Below are 14,124 nucleotides of genomic sequence, written 5' to 3' on the forward strand. Positions count from 1 at the left end.
ATCTACAAGTTTTTTTTTTCCAACCAAATCAACAAGATAAGTGCCTAAAGCACAATAGAAAACATGGTAAAATTGACGCTTATCAATATGCCATGATCGTGATGAGTTTAAAATGTTCACAGACCCCAATCAAGATTTGGAGACTCCAACTTCTGGTAGACTGAGTGTTCCTTGAACGCCTCCTCTAGCTGGTTGGGTGAAGCTTAATAAAGATGAGAGCTTTCAGGAGATCGTTAATTGCATGGGTAGTAGCGACCTGATTAGAGACGATAAAGGTCATTAACAATTTGACGTTCTATCCTATGGGAACGATGAGACTCTTTGCTTTCGAATGTCGTGGCCATGAGGGAGGGACTCAAATTGGCCTGAATGAGAGGTTGCACAAATATTATGTGTGAGGTTGATTATGCAGATCTGTTGAAGGCACTTGAAGACGAGGAATGAGAAAAAAGTGTCTTATGTTTTTTTTTGAAACATTTTTTTAATCTTCATATATATATTTTATACGGTTTAATAACATTTTTATATTATTTTAAACTCCAGCTTTTGGCTTTGAAATTTCCGAAACCATAATACATAAATATAAAATCCGGGACCCTAAGAAAGTGGGACATAAATATAGAGGGAGGGTTTGCTACTCTGTTGAAGAGTTTTGTTTGGTTTGTCGCCATTGTTAACACTTCAGAGTTCAGAGAGAGAGAGAGAGAGAGAGAGAGAGAGAGAATGGGTACGTGGAACATGCGGTTTTCTGGATTGCATGAAGCGCGGCAGCATGGTTTAGTTGCGGGTCCTAAATATAGTCGGAAAGTTGGAGCGAACGTGTTTGCGGTTATAGTTGAATTAGGCTTGTCCAAACGAACTAAGGGCACCGGTCGGTAACTAACATTCTATTTCTACTTCATTCATTATTTCTTACTTTTCATTTTCTATGTTTCTCAGTTTAGGGTTTCAAATCAAAAGTTTAATTTCATTTCTGCAGATTATTGCTTAAGCCTAAGAGTGATTGATCACACTTACAATCACAGTGGCATGGCTGTTAACATTTTTACTACAAATCCAATTTTACTTCACCATCATGCTGCGCCTGGAGATATCATCAGGCTCACTCAAGTCACTGTAATCCAATCCTCTTCATACTAGTACTAGTAGTAGTATCCATTACAATTACATATAGATATACTTCCAAAGCAAATATGCATAAACTTATGTCTTATTTCTTTTATCTTTTACAGGTAGATCCATTTAAAGACGATTTAAATCTTGTTTTCCACAAACAAATTTCCTCTTTTGCTTTATATAAAGGGAAAGATGCTAATAATTTTCACCCTTATCAATTTTCTTCAAAATTTATACCTGGAGCTGAGGATCAAAGGTTCATAGCCCATCTTAGAAGATGGCTCGTCAGTTTTCAGTTTCGTGAAGGTATGCTAGATTATTGCATTCTATACAACTTAAAACCACCGTCTAAACTGTTACTTAATATGTGCATACCTGCTTTCATATAGTTCCTTTTGATTAGTGGTAGAAACAACTCTTTCATTGTATAACTTTGTGTTACCGTTATACTGCTATTCATGTCATGTGTGTGAAGTCTTTAGACCTAGAAGACAAAGACATTGCTTAAAGCAGTAAACTGATTAGTGTGCTTGTATAATGCTTGACAATGACATTTTGGCCTTCGGTTCTTCAGGCTGGAGTTAGTTGGTTTTTTTTATGTAATAACTTGTATCATGTATGGGCTTTTAGATCTGTTTATAAATTTGTTTAGCTCAACCAAGACTATCCCCTAATGAATAACCTAACCATCAGGTTAGGTAGTTCTATATTCTTTGGTTTATTGGTACCTTCATCTTCTAGTTTTTTTTATTTAAGGTTTTTATATGTTGTGTAGATCCAAGTAAATTTCCTATGATACGAGAAATCAAGGATGGATTCTTTGGTTTGGCATGCAAGGTACTTCAGTTGTATTTTAGTTCTGATCTCTGAATGAGAGTTTTATAATCCCTTGAATTTTAGTCTTACATTTTAGTTGATACCAGTCCATGATGCTAATCCTTCTTCATGCTCTTTTTTACCCATTAAGATACTCCATTGCTGGGAGGTTACAGAAGATAAATGGGGCTTCTATGTTTGGGATAGTACTGATGCCCCACCGAACACCATATCTTCCAAGTGAGTTCTTACAAATTTACTTTTACATAGCTAGTTCAGCTAGTTTGTACCCTAAATTTACTGACCAATGGTTTATTCTAGTATTCTGTAAATTAGATGTCATGAGTCATAACCGAACAGTGGTTTTTTTTCTAGTATTCTGTAAATTATATCTTTTCCGAGGCAAGTTACTAACATAAATCTCACAATGGCTATTTGTGGTTTATTAATCTCTATACTGGAATGGATCCTCATGTGAGTTTCCTCTCATCTGGAGAAGGGGGGGATCCTAACTGGGGCCCTGCTTTGGATAAGATTTTCAATATCAATTCTAACACTAAAATTGAGTATGATAAAATGACCCATAGGCCATAGCGTCTCCTATGAATTACATTTATTTCAAGGTAAAGCCAGTAATTATTTAGAAAATAACGTTAGCAATTTGGACCCAATAATGTCCCAGAATGAACCTTAATTACACCTCAATATTGATTTAAATTTACAAAACTACAATACCCTAACAATCTGAATTTTAAAATCAATAGTTTTACCATCAGTTTATTAGCATTTGCAATCAAACCTTCTAACAATTTCTGTTACTATCTAAGACCCAAGCTGCGCACTTCATTATAATAAGAATTTCCTAGGTTTGGAACAAATATGAGATTACAAGGCTCTGGTAAGTGCTGTAGTAAAGTTACTAGAGTATCTGATGCAATATGACTGTATAAGTTGTGTCGCTTGTGCACGTATTGTGAAAGAGAACATATATTTATTTTTTGCTACGAGGGGCTTTTATAATCACTCTGGCTAGGTGCCATCGGATAACTAGCTCATGTTTTTGTTTGGGTAAAATATGTTTATTTACGTTAATTTCTTATAAAAGAAATTTGATGCACTTGTTTATGAATCGCAGGCTAGAAGATGAAATTAATTCTCCACTTCCTCTAACATTGGCTCCCTTGTCTTTGCCAAGAGAGTTATTATGTACATTTCCTGATGTTGGAACCATCTTGTTGATAATTGCTGATCCAGCACTTGTGAAAAGTCAACTTGATGTCCTAAATAGTGGGAAATGGGTCAAAATTGTTAATCTTCATTTTGAAGTGCATGCAGGACTATGGTGTGGTATTTTTATGCCTCAGACAAGGCTTCGATACACACCAAATGAGGACAGTCTCATCATAAAACGCCAAAGGTGGTTGCTAAATTATTTGAACTATATGGTTTGGATATTTTATGTCGGTGAACTGAAATTTCTACATATCCTTTATATTCATGTTGCACCAGGCTGTATAAAGAGCGGATGTTCTTGCAATCAGGAAGAGTGCCTTTTTCATGCAGCTTGCCTAATTCTCTATCTGTCACAGGTGTTTTGTTTGTGTTGCACTATGAGTCTATGATCCAAGTCTTTAACTTCTATTATTTTTATTCAAATTTGTTTGCTTTTCTCATGGGATACCAAATATTCTTTATCCTAACAGAGAATACTGACGAAAGTGTGCGGCCTATGACTTTAATGGGTATTCTCACAGACTCAAAGGTAGACTGCATTTCATCTGCTCTAGCGCTCACCTGTATACCCCATTGATTGATGTTTTATATCTCTTTCAATACATTATTACTTATAGCTTAGTCAATTCATTTATTGAAGGTGACAGCCAAATATAGGTGTTTGGTTAGGGTGGTAGCAGCTATGCCATGCCAAGCTGAGATGCTCCCCTGTCCTGATGATGGGATATACAAACTGCTACTGACCCTAGAGGACCCAACAGCTAGGATTCGTGCACATGTATTTGAAAAGGATGGGGTCAGAACAAATTTTAACTTGTTTTTAGAATTCTTATCAATATTGTTTTATGCTACTTAATATTGTATGATAAGTGCGAACCATTCAAGATAAAAAAAAAATTGGCTGACCCATTTTTTTGTTATTATACATATGACAGGAGACATTTTTTGATGGTTATCCGAGCACTGATGTGTTGACAAGAAAACTGAATCGATTACTTGGACTAGCTGAAGGTGATGGTAATATGAGAGTACAAGATACTCCAAGAAATCCTCCATGGTTGAGTGTTTGCATTAAAGCATTCTATAAGGTTAAGACTGATCCGTGGGGCACTAGAACATACAGGATATTTGACACTAAAATAGTGGAAGAAGCTTAAAATACTGTAAAAAAATTCTTTTTTGTAGGACAATATTTGTAGGATTTGTATATAAACTAGAAAGTGCAGGCATGTTCTGCCAAGCTAGAAGGTTGGGAACCTTTTTTTTTTTTTTCTTTTTCTTATTTCCATATGACCAGGTAAATGCAATTTTGAATGAATGTGTAAAGTATGTATGTTTGTATAATTTATCTGATTCCTCCTTTGACGTGGAAAAACGTGTTTTTGATCTTCATACACATGAAACGTGAGTAGTAACTACTATGACTAATGAAAAAAATAATCTGAAGAGGTTGTATACTCTTCTGATTAATGAAAATTCTCTGTAAAAACCATTATGTCAAAGAATTCCATACAAGAGTTACACATCAATGTACGCATCTTTAGCTCATCTCTTACGTGATCCAACATGTGTGAAGTATCTACAAAATTCACTTATAACCCTGCCACCAGAAGTTTCCCTATAATACAATTTGCCCTGAAGCTAAAAAACTGTTTCCATTTCCACCTAAAAGGAAAGAAAACCTGATACACTGAATATATTGCACATTAAATCCATGCCATTTGACAGTATTGAACCTTTATGAATTAGATGGGTGCAGGTACACCAAGTTCGTTAGGACGATTTTGCTGAGCTACCTCTCCAGCTACAACAGCAACTTGCCTTCGTTGCCTCTCACGGAGATATAGCACAGTTAGGAGGCATACAAAGAGGGTGAGAATAGTGGCATTTCCCTCCTCTAAGAGTACATCCTCCACCCAAGCTTCTAATTTAGGATACACGTCTGGCAATGAATCAATCATACCGACCTAATAACAAGAAATACACGCCGAACCAGAATCAGAATCAAGAACAGTATTGAATAAATGTAAAAAAAAGTATGGCTACAGGAGGATAATGAATGATCAAAGTCAAGTTTCTTTCTCCATGGCCAGTGGAACTTTCCAATAAGCCCTAATACTCCAAAAACTTTGAATATAAGTGACTGTTGTGTTGTGTTGTGTTGTATAGGTTAATTACTGAACATTTTTGAACCACCACAACATAATATAATTATTACCCAAGTAAGCACGTTGTTCATAGAATGGGGGGAAATGTAGTGACATATATAAATACAGACAAAAGTCTAAGCTTTGTTAAAGTATTGCAAACTGCACGATTGGCCATTTATTAAGATGCTAGAGTAATGGGGAGATAATATCTTATCCTAATCTATGTCCTCATTGGTTGCAAAGAAAGTTGTCAATAGATTCAAACTTTGTCAACTTCACCTTGTTGGTTGTAATTATGCAGTATTGCGTGAACCAAAGAAACTCACCAAGAAACTGTCAGCATAGTTCTTGCGGACCCACAAGCTTGTAAGAGCCAATGTGACTGGCAACTTGGCTGCAGCATCATGCTCTAGAGCTTCATCATAGTAACGCTTGGCCATATGAAGGTCAAATGGAAGTCCATGGCCATGCTCATGCATGTAACCAAGATTGAACATGGCTTGTGCATTAGATTGCAATTTGGCATGCATGTAAGCCTCAGCAGCTCGCTCATAGTCCCTGTTAGTACCCTGACAGAAGGAAGAGACACAACAAAATGAAGTGATGTTGTAGGGAAAGAGAGCATCATGGCTTAAATTGAATATTTAAAGCATGCACATGCCTAAAGTCATCCCAAAACCACATACCCGACCGTAGTAATATGCATCTCCAATGAGTAAAGCAGCATGTTCATTACCCTGCTCAGAAGCTTGCCACCAAAGAGAATGTGCCCTCTGATGCCTTTCTGCATCAGTGCAAAATCCAATTTCACCCATGCACATGCTACGTTCTCCATATTTGTCAAGAATCCAAGCAGCATTACTTTGTGCCACCTCATAGCCCAGCTCAGCCATCCTTGAATACAACATAAAAGCCTTCCCAATATCACCTTTTAAGTATGACTCTAGTGCCCATCTAGACAGAGAACTCCATGGACCTCGCTCTGCAACTAGTTTGTATAGGGCAGTAGCCTAAGATGATAAAATGAAAACTGTTAGCAGGTAAATTTGTTGGTAGGGACTTCTTATGATAAAAGAGTCATCAAGGAATGACGAATATAGTTCTATTCACAGTACTCTACTTTCTTGAGTTATCATTGTTCTATTGAATTATGCATTAATATCTCGTGGTACCACCTGAAATAAATATATGTACGAGGCTTTATTAAACAGTAAGCCACTTATAGGGAATGTATTGGAGGAAAATAAGCGAGATGAAAGGCTTCTCTGTTAACAAAATACAAATAAATAGAATACAACTGAACAATATTATAATCAGGATTCTCAACTTCAAATCAAGGTTTGATCCCTGTTCTGTTGCAAGCTCTATCAAACACAGAATAGCAAGATTCAGTCATATTGAAGAATAATCATGGGAGTCTCATCCTTTTATACTCAACCAGACTGATACACTGACCCCACAGATTCTCTGATTCCAGGATACCCTAACAAATAGTTGGCTCATTAGCACACAAATATAGTTATGACAAACGTATATCATGTGACAACAGTGAGTTTAGGTGATTCGCCATGATTTATATCGCTTGCATCTTATGAAAAATATCATATTCAAACAAACAAGAGGGAATCATATTGACATCAGGCTCTTAGATACATTAATCAGCACTCAGCAGATGACATTGGCACTTGCAGAAAACAAAGAAGACAAGTTAAGAATCAACGCACCAAGGGAATATTCTTCTTGAAGCCAACACCAAGATGGAAAATCTTTGCCAGCTGGTAGAATGCCTTTGGTTGACCGTGGTTTGCAGCCACTATAAAGAACTTGCAAGCCAGCTTGACATCTCTTTTCACTCCAATCCCCTTGAGATACATGACACCGAGGTTATAGTGGCCGCCAACCTCATCATTATCAGCAGCCATTTCAAAATACTCTTTTGCCTGTAATTTGCACAAGTTATCATAAATGCAGGGAGCGGGCATAGACATAACATACATACATACATACATACATACATGTGTCGGCATATCTATCTTAAAGATGGAAAGAAAGAGCAAGAGAGCAAATAGAAATGTTACTAACTTTAGTGTAATTCTTCTTGTCAACACCATAGCCTTTGACGTACAAATAGCCCATGCCATTATAAGCAGAATAGAGGTGGTGTTTGGAAGCAAGGGTAAGCCATTCGAAGGCCTTAGTGTAGTTTCTGTCAACACCAGCTCCTCTAGCATAGATCTCACCGAGAAGCTCCATGGAGCGAGGCTCACCCTTGTCAACAGCCTTCAAGAACCAGGAGAGTGCCTTGGAGTGGTCACGCCTCAAGCCTCGGAGGCCGAAGTAGTAAAAGAGGCCAACCTTGTACATGGCAGCGGCATTCCCTTTCTGAGCCTGGTACTCGAGAATCTGAAAGTCATCATCCTCTTCCCCTTTGGATTTTCTGAGAGCTTCCTTGTTCTCCTCAGCTCCGTTGTGAAGCCTGACCGGTTCAATGACCGGTGAGTCCTTTGAAATGAGAAAACTATTGACTGCTACTTGTGCTAATTCGCCATAAAGCTTAACGGCTTTTTCAAACATATCTTGGCGTGTGTAGGTGTAAGCGAGAGCCATCTTGGACTGCATATTGCCACCCTCAGCAGCAAAGTGATGGTACAGAAAACCCTTGGATTTGCTTCTTTCTCTCAAAAGCCCCATTCCCCACAAAAACCCTAAGACAGATTGCGCCGCCGGGTGGCCAGATTCAGCCGCTGCCTCGATCTCCCCAGCTCCCTCACGGGCGTCACCGGATATGAGCTTGGCGACGCCGGAGTAGTAGAGGGAGTCGTAGTCGGAGTCGGAGGGAGAGGGTTCGGGCTCGAAGATGGGGCGCCATGAGCCGGGGTCGAGATCGTCCTCGGACTTGTGGGGGTCGGAGTCGCCGAAGTCGTCCCACTCGGCGGCGGAGTCGGAATCGGTGGGGGCTTCGTCCTTGAAGTCTTCCTGGGAAAGGACGAGGACGAAGGGACGGGCGGTGACGGTGACGGAGACGGAGAGGAGAGAGAAGGTGAGGAGTAGAGAGAAAAGGAATTTGACGGTGAGCATTGGATTGGATTGACAATTAAGGAAGGATCTGTTCTGTTCGCAAATTGAAATTGAAAGTTGAAACACAACACAACAGAACAGAGAATTGGTTAAAAGGAAGGAATAAATTCAGGGAAGGAAGGTGATTACTCCGCCATTGCCACGTCTTTTGTGTGCCTCCAACCAGTAGGAACTCTCCAATTCAGCATGCTTACTCTTTTTCTTTTCTTTTTTTTTTTTTAATTAATTTTTCTTTATATTTCTTGCGCTAGATAAATCCGTCACAACTTTAGAGATGGATTATTCCATCAAACCAAGGGTTTTAAACATTAATTAAATTAAATCTCAGATCACATAACAACATTAAATTTATTTTCCGATGCATCAAAATAAGCTTATTCTTTACCACTCATAACTCTCCAACAAAAGTACATGTATTTATCATTCCCATTATTACATATAACACACTACAAGCAAATGATTTGTGTAGCTATTCTTTGAGCATATGTTGACATCTAGAATTATTGCAGGTTTGATGACATCCTCCAATATCACATTCCTATATCAACTTAGAATGTCATCAACATGCCTTGAGAACTACACATAGAATTTATTGACATTTTCCAATGTCAACTCAACATTGCTGATAAAGTAGGAATTTGGACCATCAACCGCCTCTGCAGCCCGTAGATCATCATGGCTTTAAGACATCAATTTACAAGCCTAACTCTAAGAACTTAGTTCAAGGAACCTTTGTGCCATGGGATGTTTGGCTTCAGAGAGTTTATGAGGCTCCAGAACTTCAACAATTTCACCATCAACAAGCAGGCACACAATGTCAGCTATCCTCTGGATTTGTTTGATGCTGTGAGAGACCATGATCAGTGTCATGCCCTGATTCTTATTCAGCTTCATCAGGGCCTCCTCAATATTCTCTGTGGATATTGGATCTAAGGCACTAGTTGGCTCATCCAACAGCAAAACCTTCAAAACCAGGAAAAAGATATATTACAAAGAGTGAGCAGTATTAATTAAGGAGAAATCAGCACGAAACGCATTGCCAACAATTAATTAGGGTTACCTCTGGTGAATTTGCTAAAGTCCTGGCAAGTGCAACTCTCTGAGCTTGACCCACAGAGAGCTCAGCACCAGATTTATCCATGAAAGAAGCATCGAGGTCAGCCATTATGAGCAACTTACGGACCTCATCATCGGTTAGCTTCTGTCCTCTTAGTTGCGGGCCATACCTCACATTGTCTGCAACCGTGCCTGTAGAAGAGAAGCCTCCAACATTACATTACATTACAACAAAATCTACCCCCAATATTTAATGATGTCAGAAGATTCCTAATTCAATCGAACAAACTCAGTACCAGGTCCTATCATATAAAGAAATTGAAAAGAGGAATGTTGGGTCAGTGTGAGACCTTCAAAGAGGGCAGGGAGCTGAAAGAGCATCCCAACCTTGCGGCGGAGGGAGAGAACGTCGAGATGGCAGATGTCGCGGGCGTCGAGGAAGACGGAGGCGGAGGGTGGCTCCCAGAGACGGTTAAGGGCCCTCAAGAGCGTTGACTTTCCGCTGCCACTTGGGCCTATGACCCCAACGATGACACCCTTTGGGATGTCAAGGTGGATGCCTTTGAGTATGGGAACCCCATCGTCGGAGAATTTGGTGAGATTGGTTATGTGGAATTTGGGTTTGGTGGCGTTTCCATTAGCAGCGTAGCCATCCACCTGCACCAAGTGCTCTCTGCAATCATCTGTCAAAACAAACACACATACCATACCAGTAAGACTGTAAGAGTAAGAATGAATGAAGATTATTTGTTTTAGTTGTGAACTCAAGTGCGATTGAGTAATTGAAACTTTACCTAAGAGAGAAGACATGATTAGGGGATTGTAAATGAAGAAGCCACGCCACGCCACAAGGAGATGATCATATATTCATATATATAGAGACCAGAAACAGCCTTCCCCGGTCATGTCTCATTCTGATTCTCATTCTTCACCGAGTCAGAATCGATTCATTACTCAGAAAAAGAGAAGAAAATACTTTTTTTTTTGGAATATGCCAAGTTTGCTCAATTTCCTTTATTTAATTAAACAACCAAACAAAACTCCCGAATTCTACAATTACTAATCAAAATATTTAATTAAATATTTATCATACGTTAATTTATAAATAATATGAACGGCGACTTAGTTAGTTCACAATAGCATTTTCCAAATAATATTTCAATATTAACTATTAAGTATTTTCTATATATCTGCATACCTTTTTTTTTTGTTAACATTCTGAGAAACAAAACTATTTTATTGGTATAAATTGTGCCAATATGTTGTAACATTACATACATGCAATTTGTGATATTGTAAAGGCTAAAAATAGTTTGTATCAAAAAGACTTCACAAAACATGTATAAATAAACATGACTAGTTAAGTTCGCGTAATTAAGATATGTAACTATTTTCAAACAAACTTTTCTGTAAACCTCGCCCATGAATTGATATTGATTCATTTTTGCACTCTCTTTTATACTAATATCTTCATTTTGAATAGTTGCTGTTTAATAAACTAATCCTAAACAGGGAACATATACTTATAGTGGATCAATGGATGCTTCGAATAATTAACCGTATGTTTACACAAATATAAATTACCACATCGCATTTCGTTATAAGCTAACGATTTTTTTTCCTCTATCTCTTCCCTTGTGCAAATCACTGATAACAAAGAGTACACAAAGCCATTGCTAATCAGTCATATAAGTTTCGAATAGATCACAAATTGATATAATCCTAAGACTGCCCTATGATATGGCCAAATACACTATCCAAAGCAATATAAAACTAAAAAACAAGACACCCTTAAAAAGTTTAAAGAGAAGAAAAAAAACTAAACAATCAAATAAGAAAAAGAAAGATTAAAGTGACTATCACCAAAATAAATGTGTTTAATGCGCAGAGTGGCTTGTGGATGTTTTCTTGAAATCAATCTTATCAACCTTAACCTCTCCATCAATAAGTTCATATACATAAACCACGAGATGGAGGCCATCAATGTCCATCATGCTGCTGTAAGCACCTGTTGCAGAACCTGGATTTATCACCATGCCGCCCACATGTTTGTAAGCTGTAAACTGATGGGTGTGACCTGTAACTAGGATGTCTACATCAAGCTGCCTCCGTAGCATTGCCAGTGAGTCTAGGTCTCCCCACGGAATAACCTTCACAATCATTAAGAACTCTTAATCATCATTTAGAAATACATACTAGGGCACATTTGTAGTCTCTTCTAGACAGAACCAATAGCAGATGGTTGAATGGAAAATGTTGCAGCTAGAACAATTAAAATAGAGCAGATGTTGATAAAGCTCCAAGGTTATGTGCAGAAAAGTATAATTATCACTGTTATGATTACCAGAGCATAAGCTCCTCTGAGAGACTCTCTCAGTCAATGAGAAAATTTCCTTCAAGACCATCACACCTATCCCACCTTTCTAAAATGCTGCTGGCCTAGGTACCTTAGCCATGTTGGCACTTAGCAGATTCCCATAAAACACAAACACCTTCTCAATGCCTAGCCCCCTTCCACATGGGTGGCTTACTTGGGCTCAGCACTAACCAATGACCCCCACCTAATCCCTTTACATCATTCAGCCCAAGGTTTCTATCATATGTAAACTGCATCTGTTATTAAAAAAAAAAAAAAAAACAGCATCAAGGAAGATGGGAAAGCAATTGAACCTATACAAGGGAAACCTACAGCAGCAGAATCACATAATCATTCAGCTCAGATTGAGGCTATAGTCTAGACTACAGAATGATTTCTAGCGTGATTGTTTACTTGTTGCCAAAGGTTGAAGGTCTGTTGCCCCCAATTTTTTTTTAGACGGTAGGTTTGGGCAAAGTTAACCAGGGTTACATTGTAGTTAGTTCAAGTATGAGTTGAGTTAACTTTGGGGTGGAATGTATATTTTGTGTAAGAATGGGGTTATGTGTACTACAACAGATTAATCGCAAAAATTCCCCAACTAGTAGCATATATATGCATACAAGCATTTGAAAGATCTTGGACAATCTCTACGGTCACAACACTAGTATTTTAACAACCCAGAAGCAGGGCCTATAGAAACAAAGAATGCAGAACATGTTAATATCGAAACTAAGGAAAACCAAAGTGAAGAACAAAAGCAATCAGTTGAAAAAGAGCAATTGAAGTCAGTTGTACAAAACAGTTTTCCTGATATTGTAATTTGTACCTACCATGATAGCAAGACTCATGGGACTTTTTCCTGATATTGTATCTTTTCATGTATGAATTCCCCTCTCTTCCCTTCTCCTTGAAGGTGTTGAGCTTCGACAGGTAGGTGGGGTTGCAGTTGTAACTTAACTCCATCCTTTTCAACTCCTTCAGTTCCTCCGCCCCTCATCAAGCTCGGAGAAGCCCATAACCATGATGATCTCGGTTGTCAACGCCGCTGGAGAGATTCTCGATTATCTGATTTAGAAAAGCATGTCTGGAATTGATCGAACAGAGGCGGTTGAGTGCCATAGACCAAGATCGTGTACTGTTCTCTCTCTGCAAACAAAGGCTTCTAGCTAGGGTTGAGGATAATAAATACATCAAATTAGGCGGTGGAATATTGGGTTAGTAGCCCGTGTTTTTTATGTATTTTAAATTTAATCTTTTTTTTATTTATTTCTCTCAGAATCTCTACATTACCAATTAAATTGATATTTACACAATTATTATATTCAATGATATATTAATTTATCATGTCATTATTAAATTTAAATTTAAAATAAAATATGAAAAGATGTGATTCAATACATATGTAAAACTACACTATCGATACATCTAAATTAAATCCTAAAACAAATTAAACCGCATAGTCGGATAAAAGTTGAATAGATCACATTAGAAGACACCATTAATCAATAAAAACATATCTCACAACATTGTCACATTGATGCAAATTGATGGTTAGTTAAACTTTTAGTATTGAGTATTGACTATATTGAGACATTTCTCCATTATTTAGAGCTAAAGGGTATGCAAATATGCTTAAGCATGTAACCATCAAACTCTAATTAATGATAAGAGTTCCTCAATGTGTTGAATCCATCATTATGCTCATCTACTATTTAACTCGAAAAGCATTGCACTGAAAGTTACTGATAACTGATTGTTCTGAATTTTGATAACACATTCCTCCTCTTGTTAGCTTGCTGCAAAAAACAGTTAGATGATTTATGTTATAAGCAAGCAAGCTATTGTTCATCAGTGGGAAATAGAGTTAAATACTGCAAGTCACTAGGCTAAATGATATATACAGTAGAGTCGATCAATTGCATGCTTCTATGCTTATCTTTCCCTCTTCTATGCTTTTGAGATCTGCATGAGAGATGGTTGGAGGATGACTTGCTTAGGTGCTCTTTTTTTTCATCAAAGACCCAGGTATTCCTTTGTTTCCAAATAGCCCAGGCCATCGAGAACAACCAAGGGAGACCATTTTTAGGTTGAGAAAGTTCAAATTTTCAAGCCAAACCTTGAAGGGCAATCCCTCCTCCAATTCAATGTGAAACCCGATGGGAGAGATGAACCAAATGTCCTTGATTTTTGGGCAGGTGAGGAGGGCGTGACAAATAGATTCATGTTCTTCTCCGCACAAAGAGCATATGAGGTTAGTGGTTAGGCCTTGATATTGGAGGTTCAGTTTGACTGGTAGTGCGTTGTGGCCAACCCTCC

At 38.0% G+C, this 14,124-nt stretch overlaps 4 protein-coding genes across 4 annotated transcripts; 1 reads left to right on the forward strand and 3 right to left on the reverse strand.

The window, feature by feature from the left end:
- Positions 1-495: 495 nt before the first annotated feature.
- On the forward strand, positions 496-4,509 carry LOC130716121 (protection of telomeres protein 1b-like). Its single transcript, XM_057566318.1, has 10 exons — positions 496-871; positions 980-1,116; positions 1,233-1,422; positions 1,892-1,953; positions 2,084-2,172; positions 3,068-3,349; positions 3,442-3,521; positions 3,636-3,694; positions 3,806-3,961; positions 4,101-4,509. Exons 1-10 carry the CDS (start codon positions 724-726, stop codon positions 4,320-4,322), a joined length of 1,425 nt encoding a protein of 474 aa, XP_057422301.1. The 5' UTR covers positions 496-723; the 3' UTR covers positions 4,323-4,509.
- Positions 4,510-4,593: 84 nt separating this feature from the next.
- On the reverse strand, positions 4,594-8,558 carry LOC130716119 (ERAD-associated E3 ubiquitin-protein ligase component HRD3A). The gene is made up of 5 exons (XM_057566316.1): positions 7,398-8,558; positions 7,040-7,255; positions 6,002-6,325; positions 5,642-5,884; positions 4,594-5,132 (listed from the first exon to the last, which is right to left on the reverse strand). Exons 1-5 carry the CDS (start codon positions 8,391-8,393, stop codon positions 4,911-4,913), a joined length of 2,001 nt encoding a protein of 666 aa, XP_057422299.1. The 5' UTR covers positions 8,394-8,558; the 3' UTR covers positions 4,594-4,910.
- Positions 8,559-8,790: 232 nt separating this feature from the next.
- On the reverse strand, positions 8,791-10,402 carry LOC130716123 (ABC transporter I family member 17). The gene is made up of 4 exons (XM_057566319.1): positions 10,244-10,402; positions 9,800-10,132; positions 9,454-9,641; positions 8,791-9,356 (listed from the first exon to the last, which is right to left on the reverse strand). The coding sequence occupies exons 1-4, from the start codon at positions 10,257-10,259 to the stop codon at positions 9,102-9,104; spliced, it is 792 nt and encodes a 263-aa protein (XP_057422302.1). The 5' UTR covers positions 10,260-10,402; the 3' UTR covers positions 8,791-9,101.
- A 609-nt stretch (positions 10,403-11,011) lies between these two features.
- LOC130716124 (vacuolar protein sorting-associated protein 29-like) lies at positions 11,012-12,993 on the reverse strand. The gene is made up of 2 exons (XM_057566320.1): positions 12,639-12,993; positions 11,012-11,599 (listed from the first exon to the last, which is right to left on the reverse strand). Exons 1-2 carry the CDS (start codon positions 12,654-12,656, stop codon positions 11,327-11,329), a joined length of 291 nt encoding a protein of 96 aa, XP_057422303.1. The 5' UTR covers positions 12,657-12,993; the 3' UTR covers positions 11,012-11,326.
- Positions 12,994-14,124: the final 1,131 nt, after the last annotated feature.

This window comes from Lotus japonicus, chromosome 4 (assembly GCF_012489685.1).
Source record: "Lotus japonicus ecotype B-129 chromosome 4, LjGifu_v1.2".
Taxonomy (NCBI): domain Eukaryota; kingdom Viridiplantae; phylum Streptophyta; class Magnoliopsida; order Fabales; family Fabaceae; genus Lotus; species Lotus japonicus.

What these genes read in the sequence shown, in the direction of transcription:
- LOC130716119 (XM_057566316.1), bottom strand. Translation starts at nt 8,393, where the DNA reads ATGCTCACCGTCAAATTCCTTTTCTCTCTACTCCTCACCTTCTCTCTC. An exon ending in ACAAGAAGAATTACACTAAA is followed by an intron (nt 7,256 to 7,397) that starts GTTAGTAACATT and finishes TGCAAATTACAG; the next exon opens with GCAAAAGAGTATTTTGAAAT. An exon ending in ATGCATATTACTACGGTCGG is followed by an intron (nt 5,885 to 6,001) that starts GTATGTGGTTTT and finishes TCCTTCTGTCAG; the next exon opens with GGTACTAACAGGGACTATGA.
- LOC130716123 (XM_057566319.1), bottom strand. An exon ending in GCTCCCTGCCCTCTTTGAAG is followed by an intron (nt 9,642 to 9,799) that starts GTCTCACACTGA and finishes TCTCTTCTACAG; the next exon opens with GCACGGTTGCAGACAATGTG. An exon ending in CTTTAGCAAATTCACCAGAG is followed by an intron (nt 9,357 to 9,453) that starts GTAACCCTAATT and finishes CTGGTTTTGAAG; the next exon opens with GTTTTGCTGTTGGATGAGCC.
- LOC130716121 (XM_057566318.1), top strand. Translation starts at nt 724, where the DNA reads ATGGGTACGTGGAACATGCGGTTTTCTGGATTGCATGAAGCGCGGCAG. An exon ending in TCAGGCTCACTCAAGTCACT is followed by an intron (nt 1,117 to 1,232) that starts GTAATCCAATCC and finishes TATCTTTTACAG; the next exon opens with GTAGATCCATTTAAAGACGA. An exon ending in CCGAACACCATATCTTCCAA is followed by an intron (nt 2,173 to 3,067) that starts GTGAGTTCTTAC and finishes TATGAATCGCAG; the next exon opens with GCTAGAAGATGAAATTAATT.